Source organism: Marmota monax, unplaced genomic scaffold (genome assembly GCF_021218885.2).
Source record: "Marmota monax isolate L192 unplaced genomic scaffold, Marmota_monax_Labrador192_F-V1.1 WCK01_AAM20220418_F8-fsc00024, whole genome shotgun sequence".
In the NCBI taxonomy this organism is placed as follows: domain Eukaryota; kingdom Metazoa; phylum Chordata; class Mammalia; order Rodentia; family Sciuridae; genus Marmota; species Marmota monax.
Window position 1 is genome coordinate 24,437,506 of NW_026695224.1, and position 26,800 is coordinate 24,464,305.

Genomic DNA, 26,800 nt, shown 5'->3' on the forward strand with positions numbered 1-26,800 from the left:
GAGGTAAAAGTGGCCAGATTTTCTGAGGGTGGGTGTACACTTTGAAAGGTGATGGTCAGAGTCAGCATTATTGAGAGGAATTGTTTTAACAAAGAGGAGTGAGCTTGGAAGATTTAAGCAGTTAAAGGGAATGAGTTGGTAGAAGTCACTTCCAACTGCATAATTCAGTCACACCATATACTTCAAATTCTTTGGGATTTTAGTCATTGACATTCTATTAAATTATTATGAAGTAGAAGAAATCAAAGTGACTTCCTATATCCTGCTTATTAATAAAAGCTGTCCATCTTCACTATAATACTAGAAGCTTTGCATTTGAAAACATTTCTTTTAAAATTCCAAATTCCATAAAAATCTGTTACTATCCCAGAATTTGGAGATTAGAGCAGATAATTAGTGTAAGCTTGTTAGTGAACTGGGTTGTCATCATGGGAAAGAGATGTAAAGAATCTTCACAGAGCATTCAAAAGTAGAATCGGAGGTTTACTCCTCAGAATCAGATTGCTTTTTGAAAAAAGAAAAGCCAACAAACATACAGCTGCTTTGATTTCAGAAAAAAAAAAATAATGTTTGTCTCTGATGTTGAATTCTGTGGTACCAGCCATTTGAAGTACAGAGGGCTTTGACATGTGCAGAATGAAAAGCCAAGAATATCTTCCCTGTTAACTTGTAGTCTTGTGTTGCAGGCACACGAAAAGTCCCTTTGGACCATTGAACCCAATGAAGGCACAGTTCCTGCAGAAGGAGATTTTCCACTGACATTGACTGCCAACCTGAATGACATTCTGACGTTCAAAGACACAGTCATTTTGGAAGTTGAAAATAGCAACACGTTTCGGATTCCTGTCCAGGCTTCAGGAATTGGTTCTACCATTGTTTCAGATAAGCCCTTTGCTCCAGAACTCGACCTGGGAGCGCACTTTAGGTAGGGAGATATCATGGACCGGTTTTTATAGATATCACATATGTTACGGAAGCTGGACATCACCCCTGCTTTAGAAAACTGGCAAATAGAACTGGCCTCCTCAGTCCCTCTTGTGTACCATCCTCACTTTCCCCCATCCTGTAGGCTACCTCGGCCACAAGAAGGTGTTTCCTAGTCATAGGTTGGTTACACTCTCTAAGCTATGTCACTCTACCCCAGAGAAGGGGATCATTTGGAGGAAGTGCACTTTCTCTCAAACTTACAGGGAACTTCTCTGTGATGAATTGGACTCTCAACCATGATTTCTCCTCTTTGATTCCAATATATCACTAATTCTTCTCCATACAGATGCATCTTAGTGGTAACCTAAATAGAGTATATCTAGGATCTAGGAAGTAAAAAAAAAAGTTATTACAAATATATTGTATCAGGTCTTACAAAGCTAGTAGTTTTTTGGCATTATTTCTACTTGCCTCCCCACTATAGTGCCAACAATTGAGATGGCTACAATTGACTTGAAAAGCTAGAGGGTCTAAATATCTAGATAAAAGATGGTAAAGTGTAGATACCTTCAAGTGTACAATCTAGTATGGGCATAAAAAGTATGAGTTTGAATGCTTAGGACAGAGGGTATGTGTGGGGATTTATTCCTGGTTCCTTGAGGGAAGCATGCGTTTATCAGTACTTGACTCCTGGGGCTGGCACCTGTCTGTTGTATTACTGAGAACACTTTACTGTGAACAGTTATATTTTTTGAGTCAAGTAGATATAAAAATCTCCCTCTCTGCTTATTGTCCATAAGCTAGGGAATTTTGTCACTGCAATCTCGTGCTTCTGTTTTTAAATTCCTTCAAGTACACCCAAATCTAATTACAGAAAACAATGTATTGCAAACTAGATCTAATTACATGTTCTTCTTAATCTACAAATAGTGTCGAATAGCCCCCAAAGGATATTCCAACACTTGCCTGGAATTGGAGGGTTAGCTAACCATTCACTATGAATATACAAGCAAACTGTAGTTGTTAGCTGCTGATTTCCCCTCTGCCCAAACACTATTGTTATTCTTTTTTGACATAAAATCATGCCAGCAATTGCCAAAAGAATCCTCAAAAATAAGAAGGGTAAACTGCAGCCCACTGCCTGCTTCTATAAATAAAGTATATTTATATTTATTGGCACAACCACTATGTCCCTGGCTTTTACACTATAGGAGTTGAGTAGTTGTGACAGAGACCATGTGGTCTCAAAAGCCTAAAATATTATGATTATTATTCAGCCCTTTACAGAAAATGTTGGCCAACCCCTGATCTAATAACATACTCATATGCTCCCCTTTCTAATTGCAATTTTGGGGGAAATTCTCTCAAATTTTCAGATGTTCTATTTCTTTATAAAATAAGAGCTAACATACTTATGAGTCTGTGTTTCTATGATTATTGAAAGATATATTGTAAAAACTAACAGATGCCCTATCTAGTTTATAAACAGTATATATTACATATTATACCATTGTCCACAAAGTTAAACTTCCAGGAAAAGATATTCCATTGGGCATATCCTGTAGATACATATTGAGAGAGAAGTGTTTTTACCTGACAACTGGTAAATATTTCTTCTGATTATTTATTTGCTGCTTCAACTTACTAATTAGACATGATGTCATTCCCTAGGAGCAGACAGGATGAAATCTCCAAGCCTAATAAAAATGTAAAGAATAAAAGCAGTCTTGAGATAAGATTTTTTCCCTGAAAAAAAGAAAAGAAGCCTATACATCAGTTTTTAAAAATCTCAAACAAAACACGTTTGAATCACCACTAAGATTTTAGAAATCCCAGTCTCTACATAGAGCCAGGCAGTCAGGAGATCCTTAAAAAGTATTTGTGGAATAGATAAAGGAAGGAAGGGAGGGAGGGAGGGAGGGAGGGAGGAGAAAGAAGCTTATTGAAAGTGAATTAGTCTGAGGAGAATGCCCAGTCTAGAGGGTGTGCTGGCCCACTTTCATCCATTTCCCCCTGACCTCTGCTAAGGCCTAAGGAATATGCGTTGCTCCTCCTCAAAGTGCTCTCAACATGAGCCACCAGCACAAGACTCTTCACTCACTCAGTGGAAATTTCCCCAGCACATTTTGAAATATGCTTCTCCTTCAGTCAGTATTTCACTTTCCTTTACTCCTCATAACCATTTCTCGTTATTTAGAGTGCTTTCCACATGAACTGTGTCCGCGTGCCCTGTGGTTTGCTTGGCTTGCTATGGAAGACTGGGGGTGGATGGGGCCACTTCCCCACAGCCCCACACCTAATGGTTGCAACTCTGGGACCAGATAAGGTTCCCAACTCGAAATCCGGGGGCCTTTTAGTACATACCACCTTGCTCCATCACTGTGATCGCTCCTAGTAGTGTCCTATATTTAATTTAAAAGGGAGGTCTTATTTTCTTCTTACTTTTTAAGTACTTCTGGAGGAGTTAATCCCAAGGGTATAGAACTGAGCATAAGGTCCCTAAATGGAACCTTCTCAACACCTACCTCTTTTCCAGCCTGGATACCCACTATTACCACTTCAAGTTGACTAATAAGGGACGTCGGATCCAACAGTTGTTCTGGATGAGTGATGATTTCCGTCCCCAGGAGAAGCTGTACAAGAAGGCACAGATTAAGAAGAGACATGCTGGTGGTCGTCCCCAGCCCAAGGACTCCCAGGAGCCCAGGGATCTAGGAAGCCCCGTGTTTCAGATCCACCCTGTCCGGATGGAGCTCTACCCAGGCCAGACAATAGATGTGATACTTGAAGGCTATTCTGCTACTCCCAGGGTAAGGGGACAGAACATTCAGAAGCTATTTTTTCTCCTAAATAAACCTTTGCTGTATTGTATCTATTTCTTAGGAGAGTCCCTTGACATTTATCTGAAAAAGGACATGGTTTCTCAAGGATCGTATATAGCACTGAGTTGCTTACCAAGGCAGCATCCACTGCTTTCAAGGTTTAGCTCTGCTCCATTTTCTGCTTGTTTCTATAGCTACCATGAACCTAAACTCAAAGGACCATTTAAAGCAGGTTCTCCTTCCCAGGTAAACAGTGAAGAGCCAGCAAATCTTTGATACAGGAACATCAGTTTTCAGTCAAGGCAGTTTTTTCCTATTAACACAGCAGTATTAATTTAACATTTATTCAAAAAAGAATATTTTTATAGCTACTCTGGGATGCCTCTTCTATCCAGGTATGACAACACCCCTGGCTTTTTCCCTTCCTGTCTGACTGTAACAGCATCACATTTGAAACATAATAGTTTATATGTCAATGAAACAGCCATGTTTATTTTCAGCAGCTCAGGTGTTTTTACTCTTATTTACATTATCACCATACATTCAGCTTAAAACATTTAAGCAATTCCAAACCATGTGTCTTTTTATTACGTCCCCTCAGGGAGTTTAGAAACCACCAAAAACTTAAAAGAAAGGATTTTGAAGTCACATTAGTGTTTCTCCCAGGCTGGAGATGTAGCTCAATAATAGAGCACTTGCCCAGGATTCACAAGGCCCTGGGTTCATTCCCCAACACTGGGAAAAAAGGTTCTCCTGTCCTACAAATGCAGATTTTATGAGTGAGAAACTATGCTTGCTTAAGTTCCTGCTTGTGTCACCATAGTAGGAGGTGATACTGAATTTTCTCCTAATGAAATAGGAAGCAATAAGAAATTTGTCTCCCAGAGACAAGATGACAAAGCTGGTCTGTGATTGGTCCATTGCTGGGGTCACATGTTTCATTTTATTGCATTTACATTATTTTTTCAGAGAGCATTTTCAGGTAGAATACATCCTCAATGCAAAAAGAAAAAAAAGTTATCTTTCATTACAGAGTCTATAATGTACTCCCTTTCTCTGTCACTTGGGATTCCTGCCAACTTTTAGAATATGTGCCATGTGGCAAACACTGTGCGGGGCACTGAGGATGCAAAACATGAGTAGAACACAGCCGCTTATCTCAAGACACTCACTGTCTATAGCAGGAGCACATTTATAACGGGACTATCAAGAGTTTTTATGCTTTTAAAGGGATTACATCTGAGCTACTGGAGGACTAAATTCAGTTTAAGATTTACTAAGAACTTCCAAATCATGCCATGTAGTTGAATTCACTCTTTGGTACAAACTATTCATGATAGAAATTCAATTTTGTTCCCTTTTACTTTATAAAAATTGGGACACCTTGGTTCCAAAGAAATGTTCATTTCTAAATACATAATTTTTAAATACGTAAGTCTGAAAGGCAAAATTAATCCAACCACAGTTTCCAACTAGTTTGATAAGAAATCTTATAACTACCATTGAACTATAAGCTCTATGAGGGATTTTAATATTTTTTTATTTTTTATTTTTTTGGTACTGGGGATTGAACCCAGAGGTGCTTAACCACTGAGTCACATCCCCAGCCTTTTTAATATTTTTTTTTAGAGATAAGGTCTCACTGAGTTTCTTAGGGCTTCACTAAGTTGCTGCCTATGAAGTATTTTTTTATCTGTTTTAGACACACAGCCCATAAAACATCTCCTGTTGCATAATAATAATATGTATGTATGTAAATTGTGTCCTAAGGGGTAGTCAAAAATAAACAACTCATCAAAGCCATATTTAACCAACCAGAACATAATTGTGTGACAGAGAGCAATCCCTAAAATGCACTATTCAAGGAAATGTGCTCTTCCCTCATGTCCTTGGGCAAGTAATTTGGAATCAGTTTGCTCCTGATGGGTCATTAAGTTTTCTGAGTTAACAGTTCTTTTGAAAATGCTGGTGTATCTCGTCTGCAGATAGTCAAAGAAAAGCTGGTGTGCCATGCCATCATTGGGGCCCAGAAGGGCAAGAGCTTGGTGATGACCGTGACTGTCATCTGTGAATTTATAGCACCTCTTATCCAGCTCTCCACCAAGCAGCTCCTATACCGACTAGAGAAGGTCAGTTGGGCTGTGCTAGGGAGGGTCAGATGCTCTGACTGGGGCATCAACATGTTCACATTTTCATTTTGGAAGCTAAATTAACTGGAATCCTGTCACAGCCATTACCCAGCCAATATTTTTTAAGCTTCAGAAGCCAGTATGTCTTCAACTAAAAATTCTGAATCTAAACCTGCAATGCAATCCTTTGCAATGAAAATTCTATTTCCTTCATTCCTGATGTGGAAGACTAGAGTGAAGGGGCATTCCGGTGCACTGAGAATGCTTTTCTATTGAATGAATGTTCATTTTACTTTAGGTAAAATGAATATCACAGTCGAGAAAGGGTTGGAATATAATTATCCATAATTATAATAATCAGTAAGAATAGATACCACTTATTGATTAGAATGGCTGGGCCTTGAGTCATGTTCATTATTTGCATTTTCCAAATTATCTCTCACAAAACCCCTATGCAGTAGACTCTGTTATTATTCTCATAAAAATTAAACTATGTAGACTACCTAACACTGCTGAAGAACAATCAAATTATATGATTCAGTCTCTTCAATTTATATGGCTATGTGTGTCTGTGACTTTGTATAGCCATTAAGGTCAGGCAATAAATGGGAGAGTCAGGGGCCAGGTGTGTGAGGGGAATGGCTGCTGCCCAGGGCAGGGGTCCAGTTGGTGAAGGAGTGGATGAGTCATCACAGTAGACTTGATCTACTCCTAGATAAGTTTCCATTCTAGAATTATTTACTACTGAAAACAGGCATGTATGAAATGTCGCTTCTGAGTCAGGGACTGCGCTAGTGCTGAAAGTCTGGTGAACAAGACAACATCATCAAAGCTAAGAGACTTGTCAAGGTCATAGACTGTAAATGAATTAGCAAAATGTAATTGTTATAAACATTTCGATGAAGAAGAGTTGTGTGGTGCCATGAGAATAGAGTGGGAGACATGGGCTTATCTGTCCATTATTTGTCCATGTGGGCACAGTGCCTCAAGTTGAGACTTGAAGTAAAACTAGAAGTTCATCTGGTGACGAGGAAGGGGGAAAGAGTTATAGGCAGAGGGGACAAGTCATGAAAAGGGCCTGAGCTAGGAAAAGGCCTGGTGAGATGAGGAACTGAAAGGCCCCCCCATGGACAGAGAAGATGCCAAGAATGGTGGGAGATCTCTGGAGGGAAGGCAGGGGCCAAGTGTGTGTGGCACCTGAGAGGCATGCCATGGGAGGGCTTCGGGGAGGAGAGTGACACGGTGATATTTATTCATTGAGATAGTCATGCTGTCAGCTGAGCAGAATTGTTAACAGGTCTTTCATGTATTGGACTCTTTGTCAGGAGCTAGATAGACAGCAATGAGAATCGTCCTTCCCTTGTGATGCTCACAGACTACTGGGAAGACCAGGCATTAAGGAAGCCATCGACCCCCTGAGTGTCTACACTATCATACAAAAGTGCTGGGGATGGCAGTGCCTAACCAGTCAGTGCCTAACCAAGGTGGAGGAATGCACCTTGGGTTCCTTTCATTACCTGGAGAATTGCAGGAGGGTGTTCAAGACCAGCTATTCTGATAATGGATATATTGTTCATTAAAATAAAAATCTATTGAGCACCACCATGGATAAGGTGCTGTGTTAGGAGATGAAAAGGGGAGCTCATGGTCCAGTAGGAGAGTTGAGATGTAGTAAATCAGTTCAAATCAACAATAGTTTGAGAGTGTACTAGACACTTTCAATGTACAGGGCAGGAAAGACCCAGCAAAGACCCTGGCTTAGCAGACTTGGGAGAAGGTGGGCATTGAGGAAGCAAAATAAGGCTTTCGGTGACAGCCCAGCTACACATGAAGCTAACAATCTCCATGAGCCACGCAGAAAGAAATACTAGGAGAATTCCTACTGCAGTTATTAAGTTTCACTGCTCTGTGTTAAATTCTTCCTTTGTAAATAATCAAGAAAGATATTCATTGGCCACAGCTGCCCTGAATTTGATGGCATCAAATTCTCTCTGAATGCAGCTATTCAGAGAGAATTCAGGGAATATTTATTGAATAACTATTCTGCGTAAGACATTATATGTTAAATATTCAGCTTAGTTTCTTATGAGGTTTTTCTCAGCCCATAAACATAAAAAATGTGAGTAATGCTCCTTTTCTTGATATCCTTATGCCTTTTGGCAGGGGGAAGGGTAGCATATTTTGCTTCATTGTCTATTGTTTGAGTTTTATATTAAAATATGCAAATATTCGGAATACTGCAGTAACTTCTTGTTGAATTAAAAAGGGAATTGAGCCACAGCCCCCTGCTGTTTGTTTTCATCCTTCTCTCCTTCCCCCAACATCAGAAGCTTGAAATTTTTTCCTACCACCATATTTTTCATCGTTCATTTCCTGCTCAGATTTAATCCATATCAGGAATGGGGAAGAAATGCGGCTTCATTACCAGAGTGTGCAAGGGGACCGGTTAGGTCTTGGTATTCTGATTTAATTGTCTAACACCCAATTATCTGTTCTGCCTCTGTGTTGTCAGCTCCAGGCAGGGCATCTGATTTAGAATATAATAATACGTGCCCCGTCTCTGGAAAGGGCTTTTCTGTGACTGCTTCCTCAGGTCTGATCTACTTTATAATGACTGTACCATTCACAAGCCACGGAGACGAGACCACATCTCTGTGGAATTGAAAAGGTCAATTGAAACTTTCAGCCCCGTTTGCTTCATGAAGTTCTAGCAGCAGACTCTGTCGGCTGATCTTCGGGGAGACAAACAGCCCAGAGAGAAGGGGTCATTTTAAAATAGACCAGCTTCTCATGGCTTCAGCTCCTTCTCATCACTAACCTCTGAATGGCCCCTTGCCAAAACCAACCAAGTGTGGCTTCTTCACTTCAAAGCCATCTGCAGTGACACAGCAGCCTTCAGGGAAGGTCACTGGGTAGACAGTTCTCCATGCCGCCTGTTACCTAGTAGGCCCAAATGTGTGGCTTCGTACCCCCTCTAAATGGTGATACACAACCTGCAAATGCAAAGGCAGTCAATGTGCTACCCATGTTACCACCAAAGGGGGAGGAATCAATAGCTGGCCTCACATGGTAAATGCCAGACCGTACTCCTGAAATAACCTGGGGCATACACGAGGAGGTAATGGGGTACTATTGAGAAAGGAGACTTGAGGCAGAATATGCTGGCCACCCAGGCTCACCCAAGGCTGGAGGACCCAAGAACCACAGTGGAAGGAAGACTTTTCTGGACAAACACTGGAAAAGGGAGTCAGATCCCAGCATGAAAACAGGACTTAACTAAAATTAGAACAAGGAGAAAAGGTAAGTCAAATCACAGAGGCCTGGCAAAACAGGCTAGAGTGACAGGAAGAGCCAGGAATGGTTGGAAGCAAGTTCTCTTTGGAGGCCAGATGTTCAGGTTTCTGGTCTCCTCCAGCTGATACTAAAGGACCCCCTTTCCAGTGCACAAGAGAAATAATGTGACCCTAACATCTGAATGAACCAATCCAGTCTGACCAGAAATTTCTAGCTTAAGAACCAGTTCAGATGCTTTCTCTGGCTTAAAATAAAATATCTTATAGACTAACAAAGTGAGGAGATGTTTCTAAATCAACTGTCCTGTTGGTATCAGGAAAAATTTACAGGAAATAGTTATAAGCATTTGTCAATGTAACAAGATAAGTATGTTTGCAGATTGGGTATTTTAAGTATAGAAAAAGTGTTACATAAGGGAAAAATGTTTAGCTGCTACAGTGATATCTAGATTCACAAGATATCACTTGTGTGTTAGACTACTTTATGACGCTATGGAAAGTTCTATGTAATAGTTATATCTGAAGCATAGCTTCTCCAGGTATTTTCAGGTGGGCAGTAAGAGTCAGAAATCTCATTCCTGTTTTCTGGGTTATGCAGGTTCTCTCTTTCAGGAGTCCACTGTGTAACATTCCACATGATTTATCTAAATTTCTGCCAGGGGAAACATAAATACATAAGGGGAGAGCACTAAGCTTGTTAACAATGAATGTGTAACTTTTGTTGCCAAAGGCTTGTTATACTAACCACAACTTGGTTTGCTTCTTTTTTCCTTTTCCAGAAACCTAACAGTGCCTTGGAAGCTGATTACCAGCCCTTGGCCATAAAGAACATTTCCACTCTGCCTGTGAACATGATGCTCTCAATAACTAGACCCTTCTTTATATGTGAGACTGATAAATCCCCGTTGCCCACAACGTCTGAGGTAACGATGGGGTGGGGATGGGGGCTGTGTGTGTGTGAAAAGGAAGAGAATAATAATGATACACTGCCTGACTTGTTCAGAAAAAAATAATTTAAAAGATCTGGGAAACCAATAGGAAAAAAATATGGAAAACAAAATAAATAAATAAACTACAACAGCAGTCAGCAGGAGCGCCATCATTAATGGTGTGAGAACTTCCCCACCTCCCAGAATGAAGCCATTCTACAGAAAGCCATGACTTCCTACTAGTGGTAATAAAGAGCTTTTAGTTCTCCTTCAAATCCAACCAAAACCCCATACTCAAGAAAATGAGGAAACAGCGAGGCCCAGTCTCCAGTCCAGCAAGCCTGTGTCCATACACTGAGAAATCCAAACCAGGCTGATGGAGGAGGCTGTGAGCTCACTGCTGCCACCTCTGGGACAAGAGGTAGCATTCTCTAAACAGCCCTTCAAGACAGTCCCCAGGGTCCTTTGCTGGACAGGGGGACACCAGTGAGAAGGGTTGGCCATGGCCAAGTGACACTGCAGAGCTGTAGGAAAGGAGGACCCAAGGGGAAACAGCCCCCACGCACCATTTTGCTCCACTCTCCCTTCCCAGGAGACAGCTGGTGGAGAATGGACGGGGGGCGGGGGAACAAGGCAGAGCAGGCGGCACTCTGGAGCTCTCAGAAGAGGGAGTTTGAGAGTTTGGGAGATTTTGCAGCAGCCACTCTCAGAGAGATGGATCTTCAGGGAGAGTGAGGACAGGCATTTGGTGAGAGGGTGCTCCAGACAGTGCTCGTGCCAGGCTGTGAGCTGTGCTGCTCTGCACCCTCCTCTGCTCCTCCCCAGGGATTCTTTGAATAAGTGGGTCTTGTTCAAGTATGAGGGGGGAAGCCAGCGAACATCTCTGAAGGAGACAGAAAAGAGGAAATAGTCCTAAGCAAGAGGAGAAGAAAACAACACTTGTGCAGAAACGTGAGGGATTCTGTGTGTACCAGAACCACCCAGAAAGTATGGACAGCTGGCGTTTACTCAAAAGATGAAAATAGTTATTGTTTTGTTTTGTTTTTTTAAGAAATTGATGGGGCTGTGTCCCTGTATTATGCTGTTTTTAAGTCCTGGATAGCTGGGTCAAATGGTGGTTCCATTCCCAGATTTCCAAGGAATCTCCATCCTGCTTTCCGTATTGGCTGCACCAATTTGCAGTCCCACCAGCAGTGTATGAGTGTGCCTTTTCCCCACATCCTTGCCAACACTTATTGTTTGTCTTCATAATAGCTGCCATTCTGACTGGAGTGAGATGATATCTTAGAGTAGTTTTGATTTGCATTTCTCTAATTTTAAGAGATTATGAACATTTTTTCATATATTTGTTGATTGATTGTATATCCTCTTCTGAGAAATGTCTGTTTAAGTCCTTGTCCCATTTATTGATTGGGTTATTTGTTTTTTTTGGTGCTTAGCTTTTTGAGTTCTTTATATACCCTAGAGATTAGTGCTCTATCTGATTGTGAGGGGTAAAAATTTGCTCCTAAGATATTGGCTCTCTATTCACCTCACAGATTGTTTCTTTTGCTGAGAAGAAACTTTTTAGTTTGAGTCCATCCCATTTATTGATTCTTGGTTCAAGCAGCACAATTCACAATAGCTAAACTGTAAGACCAACCTAAATGCCCTTCAGTGGATGAATGGATAAAAAAAAATGTGGAATATATACACAATGGAATATTACTCAGCAATAAAAGAGAATAAAATCATGGCATTTGCAGGTAAATAGTTGGAGTTAGAGAAGATAATGCTAAGTGAAGTAAGCCAATCCCAAAAGACAAATGCCGAATATTTTCTCTGATATAAGGTGACTGACTCATAGTGGGGTAGGGAGGGGGAGCATGGAAGGAACAGACAAACTCTAGATAGGGCAGAGGAGTGGGAGGGGAAGAGAGGGGGCAGGGGGTTAGCAATGATGGTGGAATGTGATGGACTTTATTATCCAAAGTACATGTATGAAGACACAAATTGGTGTAAACCATATTTTAAACAGAGATATGAAAAATTGTGCTCTATATGTGTAATAAGAATTAAAATGCATTCTGCTGTCATGTTTTTAAAAAATAAATCAATTAAGAATGAAATTTTAAAAAAAGAAATTGATGGAAATGTTTGAGGAAGTCTCATGCCTCTGGTGTTGTCAGTGTTGGTACCCCAGAGGAAGACCCCTCATTCCCCATTTTGGTATCCGGGGTATATACCCACAGCCTGATCATCTCCTCTCTGTCCAAGGAAACTGTTCAGGAGACCAACTTGATGACATAATTAATAAGTTGGAGCCTCTGGCTTGTTGAGATGTCAGGGTGGATCAGGACCTAGTTTCTTATAATACAATTTCACCTTTTATATTATTTGTACATATAACCTTAATAAAAGCACATGTGTACTTTAAAAAAAAAGAGCTTTCACAAATCAATAAGAAAAAAAAAACATCAATTCATCAGAAAAATAGGCAAAGGAAATGAGCATAGGATTCACAGAAAGAAAAATAAAGTGGCTTTTTTTTTTCTTTTTGGCACTAGAGATTGAACCCCAGGGTGTTTAACAAATGAGCCACATCCCTAGCCCTTTTTTATTTTTTTAATTTGAGATAAGGTCTCACAAAGTTGATTAGAGCCTCACTAAGTTGCTAAGGCTGGCTTTAACTTTCAATCCTCCTGCCTTGGCCTACTGAGTTGCTGGGATTACAGACATGCACTACTGTGCTCAGCTCTAAAAAGACTTTTCTAAAAAAATATTTTTTAATAATGTTGTTGTATTTTTTATACCTTTATTTGTTTGTATGTGGTGCTGAGGATTGAACTCAGGGCCTTAAACATGCTAGGCAAGCACTCTACCACTGAACTACAGCCCTAGTCCCCTAGTCCCTCTAAAATGACTTTTAAGCATGTAAAATATGCTCAAATTTATTCATATTTGAGGAAATATAAATTAAAATTCCATAAATACATTTATAACCCATCAGATTGGCAAAGAACAAAACTTGGGTAGTACTCAGTGTTAGGGAAAGCATGTGGAAACAGACGTTCTCATACAGTGTGGGGCAGTGTACCCTGGACGGTAATATGGCAGTAGGTATCAAGATTTTAAATGTCCATGCCTTTGATCTGGTAATTCCACACTTAGGAATGTACACTACAGACACTACATATGAGATGACATGTATTTATTTATTGCAACATTGATCATAAAGGTAAAAGATTAGGAGCCAACATCCTTCAGTGGGAGATTAGCTAACTAAGTGACAGCAGAATTATGTGATGGAATTAAATGCAGCTACTAGAAAGAATGAAGCAGCTCCCTTCTCTCCCAGTGAGAGAAGTAAAATACAGAACAATGTATCTAATATATTCTCATATGTGTAAAAGATAAGAGGAAACATGTAAATGTGATTTTTATGTCCCTAGAATATGTCTACAAAGATAGACAAGACATTTGTAAGCTTGGTAACCTCACAGGAGGGTAAAGGTAGAGTAATGATTTGCTTTTCATTGTTCTTATTCAAAATATAACTGAAATGTGTTTTAAAGATTTTTAAAACCAATGCCTGGGGCAAAATAACATAGAACATTCAAGAGTGAAAAATATCTTAATAGAGTCACAGGACTCATTGGTAACCAAGGAATTCTGTGGCATCAAAACAGAAAACAACACATCAAAGAGATGTTTTATACTAACCTCAGACTTCAATAACTCAATGCAAAATGACAATGAAGCAATGACTGAAGAATTTTGAGGGAAAGTTTGGCCCATGAGTTAAGAGAATCCTTTAAGAATACTCAACAAACAGGCACTCTCAGGATGCAAGGAATCATCGAACAAGCATTCATATTGAGGAATAGCCAATTTGATGAAGAAACAATTTGCCAATGAAACACAATCATCCAGAAGAATTAAATAAGGTCTTGAGGGATGATTTAAAAAAAAAAAAAAAAAAAAAACTATGAGGAAGACTGATAGGAAGCTCTCAGTCCATTTAACTGAAATTACACAACTTGGGCAGCTGGCATTTGAGGGCAGAAGGTTTTCAACCCCAGCTTTTTAAAACTCACTGTAACAACAACAAAAAAAATTGAGTTAGACAAAGCATAAGTGTGCTGATTCCCTCCCCTTTTATAGCCAGGAGTCAATAAAAACTACTTAACATTGAGCCATCTTTTTCTTGATTGTAAAAGGATAATAGTAATAACTAAAAGTTACGTATCATTTGCACTGTAGCTGAATCACCTCACATCTATATTGACTCCTCCTATCCTCTTAAAAAGTGGTGGGTACTATTGTTACCCCCGTCTTACAGACAGAGAAACTAAGACCCAATACTTTGCCTACACAGCTAGTAAGTAGCAGGATCTGGATTTGGATGCAAGCAGTTTGGTTCTGGAGTCCTTGATCTTGGAAATTAATATTCCTTGAATAAGAAAAAGATATTTCGTTTTTTTAAAATTCAAACATATATTTTTAATAAAAATATCACAGTATAATGCCATTTGTATAAAATTCTATTATTCATATGTCATGTATGGATTAACGTTTTACAAATATTAACTCTGAGAAACAATATATGGTGAACTTTTGGATGAATTTCTAATTTAATTTTTGTTTTTTTATATATAAAATGTAAATTTTACAGATGTTTCTATAAAACAACAAAATCATTCCATTGGGTAAAAAATTTTAGTTTCCATCTTCCAAAGATATTTAAACACTGAACATTATTACATTACCAAGTGTATAGATGTCACAGTTTACAAGGATGGGTTCAAAAGTGTGCCCAGCCATGTATGTCAGTGGTAAAATCAAAGGACAGGTGTCCAGTGTGACTTTCATTTGGGATTGGGCCTCTCTCTCATTGTTGGATCAGGTGATTGACTTTATCAATTGGAAACCATCTAATCATGTCACTAAAGTGCACAGTTAAGTACCTGAACCATTTGAGCCCAGTGGAGAGGTGAGGGGTACTGGACACGTTCATTCTTCCCAATGCCTTGGGCCCTTGATGCCCAATCATGAGGTGGTTCTTGTGACAATTAAATGTGGAAATTGAGCAATACCTTGAAAAAGCCAACTCTGGGCCAGCCTTTCTGTGGGAAAGTGTTACTGCAGACAGGAACATTAAGGAACACTTGGGGATCTGAATCAAAAAGAGAAAAGAAAAATAAAACCTACCAAACAAACTCTGTGCTTCTCCAATACAGAATAGAAAACTAGTATTGAATAGAAAACATCGGACAGTGGATAACACTGTGCTTAAGAGTCAGGATTGCACACATTGGAAAGGAATTAAATTAGCTAATCTGACAGTTTCTGGGTCACTCTGTACAGAACCTCCACTCAAGTCCTTTCAAAGGCCTTTTTAAAATTTCTTAAGAGAAGAACTTTCCCACTTGTCTAGGAAGAGCATTTCACAATTGAATTTATTTTCAGTTAAGAATATTTCACAATAGTTATTCTTTGCAGACTTGGCCCTTTACAATCCCTCAATTCTTATAATCCCACAACTCTTATCAAAATCTTTTCCTCCAAATAATCCCTCTCCAAATTTTCTCTGCTTTCATTTTTAACTGATGTGTATGTGCAGGTATGTAACTCTACTAGCTGTCTTAGTCTGTGTTCCGTTGGTATAACAGAATTAGGTGAAAGTGGGTGATTGATAAAGAATAAAGATTCATTGCATTTATTTGGGCACACTGCTCTGGAATCTGGGGAGTCCAAATGCAAGATACCCGTGAGGGCCCTGTGTTGCTTCAATTCGTGGTGCTAAGCAGAAGGGCAAGAAGGTGTGTATGGAAGAGAGGATTCAAGAGGCAATCTCACTTTATCACAGTGCACTCTCCCAGTAATGGATCCAATCCTGGGACAGCAGGACTCTCTCTTGCAAGAAAGGTATTAATCTATACTGAGTGCTCCACTCCCAGGAACTGAACTCCACCCCCTAGGTACCACCTCCTGGCACTGCCCCAATGGCAATCAAACCTCAACATGAGTTTTGGAGGGAACCATAGAACTGGCTATTTAATTACATACTGAGTGTGTGTGTGTAAATACACTAATATGTATGTATGTGTATATCTGTGTAAATATATAAATGACCTTGGTTGTTCTGTTTCATGTATTATATTGGAAATTCATAGTACAAAAGTTGGTCATTCCCCATTATCTTGATTTTAGCCTATTACACTGGACATTGATGAAGAAAAACATCTGCTGGTCAAATTCGATCCCACCTACAGAAATGATTTCAACAACTGGGTTGCAGAAGAAGTGCTGGCAATTAGGTATCTGGAACACCCTCAGGTGGACAGCCTGAACCTGCGTGGAGAAGTGCATTACCCCAACCTCAGCTTCGAGACCATGGAGGTGGATTTTGGCTGTATCCTGAATGACACTGAGGTCATCCGCTACATTACAGTCACCAACTACAGCCCCTTGGTTGTGAAGTTCCGCTGGTTCTTCCTTGTGGACGATGAGGAAAATAAGATAAGGTACAGAAATCCCAGAGCTCTACTGTCGGTTCATTTTCTCTTTCAGGCTCCTCACTGGGTTTCCTGTGTTCTTCAAACTGGTCTTTCATGGATATTTTTAGCTCTGACAACTGATTACTGAAAGAAGTGTCAAAGAGTCTGAAGTCAGGGTCCATCCTAGATTTCCAAACAGGAAAAGCAGACACAACATCTTTGAAGGCCCCAGTCACCACCATATTAGCAAAGCAATATCCATATGCCTGTTTTCATTTTGAGTCTAGTGGTTAGATCATGAGAAATTTATCACTAAAAATAAAGTCTGTATAGAGTTTTTTAAACTTATTATTTGGTTGGGATAAGAACACTTAACATGAGATATACCCCTTAACATATTTTAAGTGTACAATACAGTTTTATTTACTTATAGGTACAACGTTATGCAGAAGATCTGTAGAACTTATTTCTCTTGCTTAACTGAAGCCTTCTGCTTATTGAGGCCCATTTTCCTCTCCCCTCAGCCTCTGCAACCATCATTCTTCCACTCTTTCATTTATGGATTTGACTATTTTAAATAACTCAAATAAGTAGAATCATTCAATATCTGCCTTTGTGGAACTGGCTTATTTCTCCGAACATGGCATCCTCTAGGTTTACCCCTATTGCCATATATTGCAGAAATTCCTTCACTTTAAAGACTGAATGATATTCTATCCTATTGTATCTAAATGCCACATTTCATGTGGCCATGTGTTTGTTGATGGGCATTTAGGTTGTTTCAACATCTTGGCTATTGTGAATATTGCTATAATAAACAGGCGAGTGTGAATATCCCTTTGAGATCCTGATTTCTGTTCTTTTGCATAAATATCCAGAGGGGAGTTGCAGGATCTTATGTTATATTTTTATTTTTTTGAGAAAGCTCTATACCACTTTCCCTAGTGACTTCCCTCTTTTGCCTCCCAGCAATAGTATACACTAGTATACAAGTATGTTCTCTTTTTTTCCCAGTGGATAATACCACTCTAACAGGTATGAGGTATAGCTCATCCTGTTTTTGATTTGCATTTTCCTGATGATTAGTGACACTGCATTTCTTAATATATACCTATTGTCTAATATATTCCTATTGTCTGTGTACGTATCTTCCTAAAGAAATGTCTATTTCAGTTCTTAGGTTTTTTTTAATTGGGTAATTAGTTTTTTAGATTTGGGTTTGGATTTGAGTTGCCTATTGAGTTGTAGGAGTTCCTTACATATTTTTTGGAGATTAACCCCTTGCCAGGTTTATAGTTTGTAAATGTTTGTTTCCACTCTATAGGTTGCCTTTTCGCTCTGTAGATATTTTCCTTTGCTTTAAAGAATCTTTTTCATTTGATATAGTTCTGATTGTGTGTTTGTTTGTTTGCCTTTAGAATTGTCATAAGCATTTCAAACACAAAATACAGATTGAGTAGGACCATACATTAAGTATGTGCCCCACTGAGCTCCATATGGCCTGTTCTGAATATTTCAGTGGATTTCTGTTCTGGTTCCTAGTTGTTATATGTGTAGACACATAAGGGTCATAAAATAATGGGAGGTGGTGAGTCTTGCTTTTCTTCTTAGTTGGGAACCAGGACTGATGGGCTTCATATATTTCCATACTGCATTTTTTTGACAGCTCACTGTTTTGCATGTGGATGTTGCTTGGCTATTACTGAGGAGACCCTGTACTGTTTCCTTGGTGGCTTGTCAGTGTTTCCTGTACATAATCCTCATCTCATATATGACAGTCTCCCTTTTCTTTCCTGTGCTTGTTACCACGGTAACGCCGGCTTACTCTGAATATCTTCCGTAGACATCTAATGATGACCCACTGTAGCATTGAAGCTGGCAGCCAGTCCTGGGCCTGAGCATCTGAGCCTGCTCATTAAATGCCATGGACTGTTTAGGGTTGGAATGAAATTCTGTAGACGGCAAACATTTTAAATAATTATGGAAAAAAAATCAGCCAACCTGACCTAATGCACTTCAAATATCAGATTTCATGAAATTATTCTGATGTAACACTGCTAAATGAGTTTATTACATCTGGGAGCAAGAAGATCCTTTATTTATTTTTTTCATTTTTTGAGAGACCATTTCCATAATTAAAATAATGATATTTTGAAGTTTACTTGGCCAGTACTGAAGATGATATACTTGTTTTTTTCATCGATTTAAGGAACTATTTTTTCTTTTCTTCAGTATCTTCCTATCTCTTAATATTGAGTCTCTGCTTATAATTCACTTGTTCATTCACTCAGAGAGTCACTTAGAAAATATTTGATAAGTAGCTCTTATGGACTAATATTGTGTGAGGCATCAGGGATGTAAAAGGTGAACAACACATGATCCCTGTCCTGAGGCTAGTGAGGGAAGCAGATGTGGAGACCATGGTAGACCCATTGCAATGCCAGGCTCTGAGGAAGGTGGTGACCCTGCCAAGCAGAGTCAGTAAAGGGTGTGCTTAGGAGTCATGGTCACATATTTCAGAGGGGAAGGAAAGCATTCTAAGGAACAGAACTGCAGGTGCATGTTATATAGAATTCATGGATTCATTTTGTTTCAAATCACAGAAAACCTGACCCTAAGTGAAAATTAAAAGGAGAGAGTCATTGATTCCCAAACTCAAAAGCCCAGCTTCATCCTGGCTTCTGGCCTGGCCTAAAACACATTCTGACAATATCATCATCAGAGCCAGGTTCTCTGTCTCTCAGCTCTACTTGCTTTGGTGGGTGGTTGATCTCATTCTCAGACTCGCTTTCCTCTCATAGACACCAAATGACTGCTGGCACTCTTAGGGCCATGTCTTTCCAAACCCTGAACCACTAGAAAGAACATAAGTAATTTGTCCCAGAACTTCTAGGCGATTCACTTTGATCAGACCAACTTAATCACATTTCCTGTCCCCACCCCTAATTGGAAGGGTGATGCACTAATCCTTGTTGTCCTGGCCACGTGCTCCACACCAGGGGCTACAGATGATGACCCCTGGAGCTCTGAGACTGCAGCAGGTGTGAGGGAGTAGATCTCTAACCAACACTGACAGACAAGAGAATGGATGCTAGAGAGCAAATTCCAGGTACCTAACCACAATGCCACAAGCACCATTCACATGGTGGGACCTCAGACTCCCTTGTCTGGAAGACATCGTGGGAGAGGAGTGTGGAAAGGAGGTGTGTTAGCAGTACTGTGTGAGAGCCCTGGAATTCCAAGAGGAACTTAGATTGTTCATTGGAGGCAGTGGTGAGTCTTGTAATCAAGAGAATAAGAGTCAGGTTTTGGGGGGGGGTGGGTTTCAACAAGATAACTCTCAGCAGCATTCAGCACAGTTGACCCACAGATTCCTTTCTTGACTTGTAGAATGCCATCTTCTCTGCTTTTCCTCTTATCCATTTGACTTCTCCCTCTCAGCTCTCTGTCAGTAACAACTGCACCGAAGTCACAGGACTAGGCCTCTTCTCTTCCAAGTGATTGACTGGCCCCCGTAGCTTTAGTCAGTCTCTTCCTGAGGCTTCCAAATGTGTATCTAACCTCCACCCCATGCTAGAGTTCCAAGTCCACTACATTCCCAAAGTCTTCTGTTGGATGCCTCCCAGGTGATTCATGGCCAATGTGTTCCACATAAACATCAAGTGACAAGCATGTGGCTGCCCTGATTTAAGTCTTTAATGAGTACCCAGGCTTCTTAGAATCGGGTACAGAACAGCATGCTATTCCACCAGGCTTTGCAGGTGCTGGTGCCTGAGTTCCTCTCGGGTTCCTTCCCACTTGGCTCTCTCCTCACCACATGCCACATTCGTCTTCTTTCTGTTCATCTAACATGCCACCTCTGTCCCACCCAGTGTTGTTTCTGTCCAACTGCGCCTTCTGGAAGAAGCTCTTCCCCACTCCCACCCAGACACCTCCTGCTTCCCCCTCAAGTCTCAGCTTCCACATCCTTCCCCCAGGGAAGCCTCTCTGAGGCCTTGCCCAGGCCAGACCCCGGCCTTGGCAGCCTCACCTCCTTGGAGATGTGCGTCACTCACACCTGTATTTACTGCTCAATGTCCATCTTCCCAGAGGGCTCTTAACTCCTGTAAGGACAGGAGCACATCTGTCCTGTCACCCCTGGAGTTCCAGAGCCCCAGAGCCTACCACCATCATTAGAAAGACTAGATCCTCCCAGAGTATTTTTTAGTTCATCAACTGCTCCTTTCTGGGAATTTATAAAAAGAAAAGAAAGGGATGACTTCATAACCAGTTTAAGATTCTTTTCTGTCAGTTTTCTGGCACCTGCCAATAGGAAAGGCTCCAAGGGATAAATGTCACCCAGAACAGACACCTGCCCTCCAGACTCCTCCTGTGTGGACTATTAGAAAAACACTGGCAGAAGGTCACTTTTATCAGCTATATCAACACTAACTTTTTTTTTTCCAGTTAGAAATCTTCTAAGCCTTACAGTCAGTTAAAAAAAAAAAAAAAAGCATGAGAGGTTTATTTTTCTTCTATTAGGCAGGTGAAAGGATGCCTAGGCATTTTGAGTACTCCTGTCACAACATATATACCTGTCATGCGTATGTGTGTGTGTGTGCATGTGTGCACATCTGTGCACGTGTGTATGTGATTTTGCAGGCCATTCTGACTCATTTAAAGCATCTTTGAGTACATTTTTCCCATTGGCCCTCATATCACATATAAGAGCAGAGAACGTAGTAAAATGGACAAGCATGCTAAGTAAGTACTCAGAAGGGGGAGAGCCTTAAAGACGTGCTGATCCATGTTGGTTCACATCCAAGATAAGATTCTAGACTGGCTGTGCTCGGATGACTGTCAGTCCCCCTCACACATGCACATGTGATGAGGACACTGGCGTGAACAGTGAGGGTTGGCTGTGCCTGCAGCTGGAGCTGTCACTATAGGACTGAGCCCCCATGGGGTTGATCTCTTCAGTGTAGCTGGGAAGCTTGACCAGAACATGATGCTTCACGGCACCTTTGTAAGAGAGGAGCACAAGGAAATGCCTGGACTTGAACCAGCCTTTACCTTTAAGAGGCCAGACGGGAGGCCCAGCCCTCGGGGAGCCCTAGCTGGGCTGGCTTCTCTACCTAGTCTCAGAGCCGCAAGGCCAAGAAGGTGCTACAACTCAGAACACGGGGCCCAAAAAATCCCCACAGACTGCTTCAGCTCCTCATTTCCAAATCAAAGTATAAATAAATTAAATATGAAGGCCTAAGGGAGCCAAAGCCTGCAACAAAGGAACTTGCTTTCACATTGATTTTTCTATGATGAGCACCAGTTGCCTGTGTTGATTGGGAGAAGAGGTGGCAGGGCTGCGGGGAGGGTGGAGGGACCCTCATTCTCTGGTGCTTCAGTCAGTATCTTCATCATCCCTAGGTCTGTTGCTCTGCTAGTGGAACTTTTCTAACAGGTGATATGTTCGTGGGAATTGAGATCCAGGGCTGTGGAGTCGGACCTAGAAAGTTGAAATCCGAGCTCTGTCCTCCTAGCCACGTGACCTTGTGCCCATGGTTTACTCACCTCCATTCTCTGTGGACACTGGAAACCTAAGAGTTGTCAGGGTTAGGTGAGGTGTGACTAGAAGTTCAGCTGTCCCCAGGATATGCTGAACAGTCCCAAATTGGAAGCTCTTTCTAAGTTCTCCAGGGGGCCTGTCCTCTCCTTCATTCCAAAAATGAGAATGAGAGTTGCAGAATCCTAAAGTATTGGAACTACAGAGTGTTTGGACACCAAGATGAGCAACCCAGACTCCCCTTCCTTCTGACAAAATATAGAAAATCCCTTTCTTATACTAGGCCAAAGGCTGGCCAAGGCCAGGAAGATGGATTTCACAGCCCAAAGAATGAGCCCATTAGGAACAGGAACTACCGCATCTCCCATCTCTTCCATTTCTGTAGGTCAGAAGTACGGACCCGGTCTTACTGGACTGCTGCCAGGGTATTCACAGGGCCACCACCAGTGCTCCCTCCGAAGCTCTAGGGAAAATCCCTCTTCTTGCCTTTTCCAATTCCTAGAGCTACTACATTCCTTGGCCCATGGCCTCTTCTCCGTCTTCAAAGCCCAAAGCCTGAAGTCTTCTGATCTTACATTGTCTCTCCTCCATTCTCTGGAGTGTTGTCATCCTCTGCTTCTTTCTGTTAAGGACATCTGTTATTTTTATCAGTGGGCTCACCCAGAGAGTCCAGGACAATCTCCACTTCTCTGGAGCTTTCCTGTAGTCTCGTCTATAATGTCCCTTCTGCCATACAAGGTCACATTCACAGGTCCCAGAGATTATAACTAGGTTCACTTTATAACTGTAAAATAAGGAATCTTTTCATTGTAAGCAATTATGAGCCTGATTCTAACAGAAAAGCAGAATTGTTGATTCATGTAACTAAGAAGTCTGGGTTTCCACTTCAGGCACAGCTTAATCCAGGGCTAGGACAATGTCTCCTGCACGTGGTGTCTCCTCCACTGCCTCTTGGCTCTGTCCTCTGCCATGCTGGCTCTATTCTCAGCCAGGTCCTGCACACATAGTTCAGGGTGACTCAGCAGCCCCAGCTCTCCATATGCTAAGTCTAGAGAAGAGGTAGAGACTCTTTTCAGAAGTGCTGGTGAACGGTTTGCTGTAGCTCATTGGCTCTGATGGACTCCTGTGCCTCTCAGCTTTGACCTGGGGAAATCACTGTTAGCCCTAAGCCAGGGTGAAAGTTAGAGACAGACTGGCTCCTGGTGGGACATGGAAGGTACCTGACCAGAGAAAGAGAGGATGGATGCCAGGCAGCAAAGAACAAAGATGCCCACCATAGTGACTGATAAGGCCCATGGTATCTCCCTCTCTAGTCTTAAGCCAAAGAGTTGGGCCTCTCATTATGAAATGGGTTTAAGCTGCTTAGAAGGTTATTTGAGGGGCAAGACCCCCTTAGCAGTATCCCAGAGACTTGACAAACCTGCTCTATCCCTCAGACACTGGAGAAGCATCCCATGATGAGACTTCACTCCCAGCACAGCCCTGTCACCATGGAGCCCTGAGCACCAGCTGTGCAGGTGCCTTTACATTTCCTGGTTCTGCAGTTTTGATCTTTGGTATGAAAGGTAGCATGCCTGCCTTTGAGGCCTTAGGCCAAGACCACCAGTACAGTACGAACAAATTCACATCTTTATTATGAGAAAAGCTCTTTTAACTGCTTTCCAGAGCACAAAGAAAAATCTCTCAAGCAGGAAGTCTTTTCTGTAGATAGCTGGGCAATGCCAAATCCTCAATATGGAGATACTGGGAGCAATGAGAGGAAAGCTCTGCAGTTGACCATCAGCAATAACAATAACTGAGTGCATACCACGTGCCCAGCACCACTCTAACTCTAGAGAGTGAGGGTGAGCAGCATCCCCCTTTGAAACTGAGGTCCCGATGCCTGAGCCCACACAATGGCTCCCACACCATTTCTGCACTGACTGCAGAGCCTCCACCTTAACCATTGCCTTCTGACAGATCATAGCACATTTGTCTGTTTTATTACTATATGCCCATTTTTTGCTTAAATGAACCTTCTGTGAATACAGACCTTGTGCTTGGTGCTGTGGTGTTGACAGAGACAATTGAGACCCATCCTGGTCTATTGGAGTTGAGGAACCAACAGAGATAAGCATGGAAACTATTCATGGGGCACAAGGTAGACAGATAAGCCCTTGGTATACACTAGGCATTTCCGAAGATGGCCTTGTTTCATCTTCCCCAGGCCTTGTACACAGCAATTATTTAGAAAACTATTATTGTTGTGACTTTACAAGTAGGGGAAGGGAGACAGAGAAATATCCAGAATAAGCCCAAAGGACAGGAAGAAAAGAGGGAAGGAGAGGGAGGGAAGAAGAGAGAGTTTAAGTAGGAAGCAGTCTTTGCCCATGAAGAACTTCTGAACTAGATGGGAAACAACAGACTCATAAAAACCCACGGCTAGTTCACGACACAATTTAAAAACATGCTGCCCTCTGCTTCTCCATATTTCAAATATTGCACCGTGGAGAAATCTGGAGGGAATGCTCACAGTGTCTCCTGGGGTGGGGAAGAAGTTGGTCAGTTGGCGCTAGCAGGGTAAGGAGACCCCTGCTGCCCCTGGCAGGCCAAGTGCCCAGTGGAGAGAAGGAGCCCCTGGATGAAGGTTCCCAGACTGATCCTGAGCCCCTGGCTCAGTGGCTGAGAGCTCCAAGTGCTAAGAGTGTGTCACTTTTTAGTGACAACCACACCCCAACTGACTGTGAAAGGCAGGTGGTTCCTTCAGGCAGGAACTGAGGATTTCCTTGACCTGACTGTGCAGAGTCAGAAACCTTGGGTGTCCCTTCAGCTCTTGTACCACATTGGGCCCCCAGGGAGCACGTTGGCAGCAGAGCCAGCTTCCTGATCCCCTTGGCTCTCTCCTCACTATGATGCCATCACAGGAAGGCCACGGGTTCTAGAGTTGCAGCCATGGCCTGGGTAGAGCGTCACCGTGGGGCTATAGTCTTGCCTTGCATCCTGCCCGCAGTACCACTGCCCCATCCTTGGAAGTGGGTGGGAGGAGCTCTAGGGAAAGCCACCTTGTACCCACTCAGAAGGGCATGAATCTCTGGCACCATCCTGCTCTTAACAGGTTTAGAAATTCAAGTTTTGCCTCACGCCACAGAGGCTGAATTGCTTTTCCTCTGGGTATCATTCCTACAGCTTGGTTCCTTGCCACAAGGGAAGTAACAATGTCTAACTGAAGGGAGGGGCGACACACAAGACCTAAGATCTAAGGGGTTATTTTGCTTCTCAAGAGCACCATTTATTTAATTAGGCTTGAAGTGCATGTAGAATATAACTATAATTAAATATAATATTTGTGACATGATTTATTAAAGTTTGTTATATAGTAAATGTCTTTAAATAAGTATAATTTATACACCTGCATATTATTTCACTTGGCGTGTTCAGACTCTACAGCAGAACCCTTCTTTATGTAAATCACCTGAGAGCAGAGATGCTGAGTGAAAGAGGGGACAGAGGAGTCCTCCCCCCTCCTCTCTTCCTCCCCGCAGTTCCTGGGCTTTCTCTGGGAACCCATGGGGGTGGGGCTGAGTTGGCTAATCCTGAATTACCATTTGAGTTACATTAAGTCTGTTTAAGCTTACAAAGCAGTGTTGAAAGAAATTCCTACACTAGCACACACTATGTTAGTCAGCACCAGCACAAGCTGCCATAACAAAATATCATAGACAGGGTGGCTTAAACAATAGGCATTTATTTTCTCATTTCTGAAGGCTGCAAGTCTGGGGTCTGGGCATCAGCATGATTGGGTTCTGGCGAGGGCTGTCTGCTTCTCACCTTGTGCTCACATAGCAAAGAAAGAGAAAGCACACTGTTGTCTTTTCTCCTAAGGGCACCCTCATGACCTCATCTAAACCCAATTATCTCCCAAAGCCCCACCTGGGAAGACCAGGGTACTGGGGATTAGGGCTTCAACATATGAATGGAGGGCTGGGGCACACACTAAATTAAAAATTGTGTCGGTAAGTCTTTGCCTGACTCTCAATTCCCAGGAAAAGTCTTGTCATTATTTCATCTACCACACTCTGGGCACTGACAATCCTGGGCTCCTACATCATCTTATAGTTCTCAAGGTAGGAAGTCCAGAATGAGCTTCACTGGGCCGAGATCAGGGTGTAGCCAGGGTTTGCCTTCCTTTCTGAAGACTTGAGAGAATCCTTTCTCTTGCCGGCATTTGGGGGGCTATCAACATTCCTCAGCCTCAGAGCCAGCAACATAGCATCTGTCTGACCCTGCTTCTGTCATCCTGTCTTTCTCTGACTCTCTTCTTCTGCCTGCCTTTGCCACTTTTAAGGACCCTTTGATTACACTGGGCCTCCCTGAACAGTCCAGGATAATGTCCCCATCCAAATTCTCTTAACTTAATCACATCTGTCAAAAACTCCGCCACATAAGTTAACATAGTCACAGGTTCTGGGCATGTGGACATGGACATCTTTGGAGTGCCATTTTCTGCCCACCATGGTTATTAATGCAGGTTGTTGGAGTTGTTGGAAACACAGACACCAGAACATGTGTGCTTTTCACAGAGTTGTCAAATTAAATGCCCATTACATAATAAATAGTCAAAGATGGTACTAAAGCTTGTGGTGATGGTGGTGGCCTAAGTATTTCTCCAGTTATCTTGTGTATTCTCATCCCTATTCACCATC

At 41.7% G+C, this 26,800-nt stretch overlaps 1 protein-coding gene across 8 annotated transcripts in view; it reads left to right on the plus strand.

The window, feature by feature from the left end:
* The window catches only part of Hydin (HYDIN axonemal central pair apparatus protein), a 398,809-nt gene that overhangs the window by 223,695 nt on the left and 148,314 nt on the right, over positions 1-26,800 (plus strand). For all 8 annotated transcript variants that reach the window (XR_009225878.1, XR_009225879.1, XM_058575799.1 and 5 more), the window contains 5 exons: positions 687-925; positions 3,464-3,737; positions 5,735-5,878; positions 9,951-10,094; positions 16,293-16,606. Coding sequence is in view for 6 of the 8 variants with exons in the window: in XM_058575799.1 (XP_058431782.1) it covers positions 687-925; positions 3,464-3,737; positions 5,735-5,878; positions 9,951-10,094; positions 16,293-16,606 (1,115 nt within the window). In the remaining 2 variants the exon portion in view is untranslated. The remainder of the gene's footprint in view (positions 1-686; positions 926-3,463; positions 3,738-5,734; positions 5,879-9,950; positions 10,095-16,292; positions 16,607-26,800) is intronic.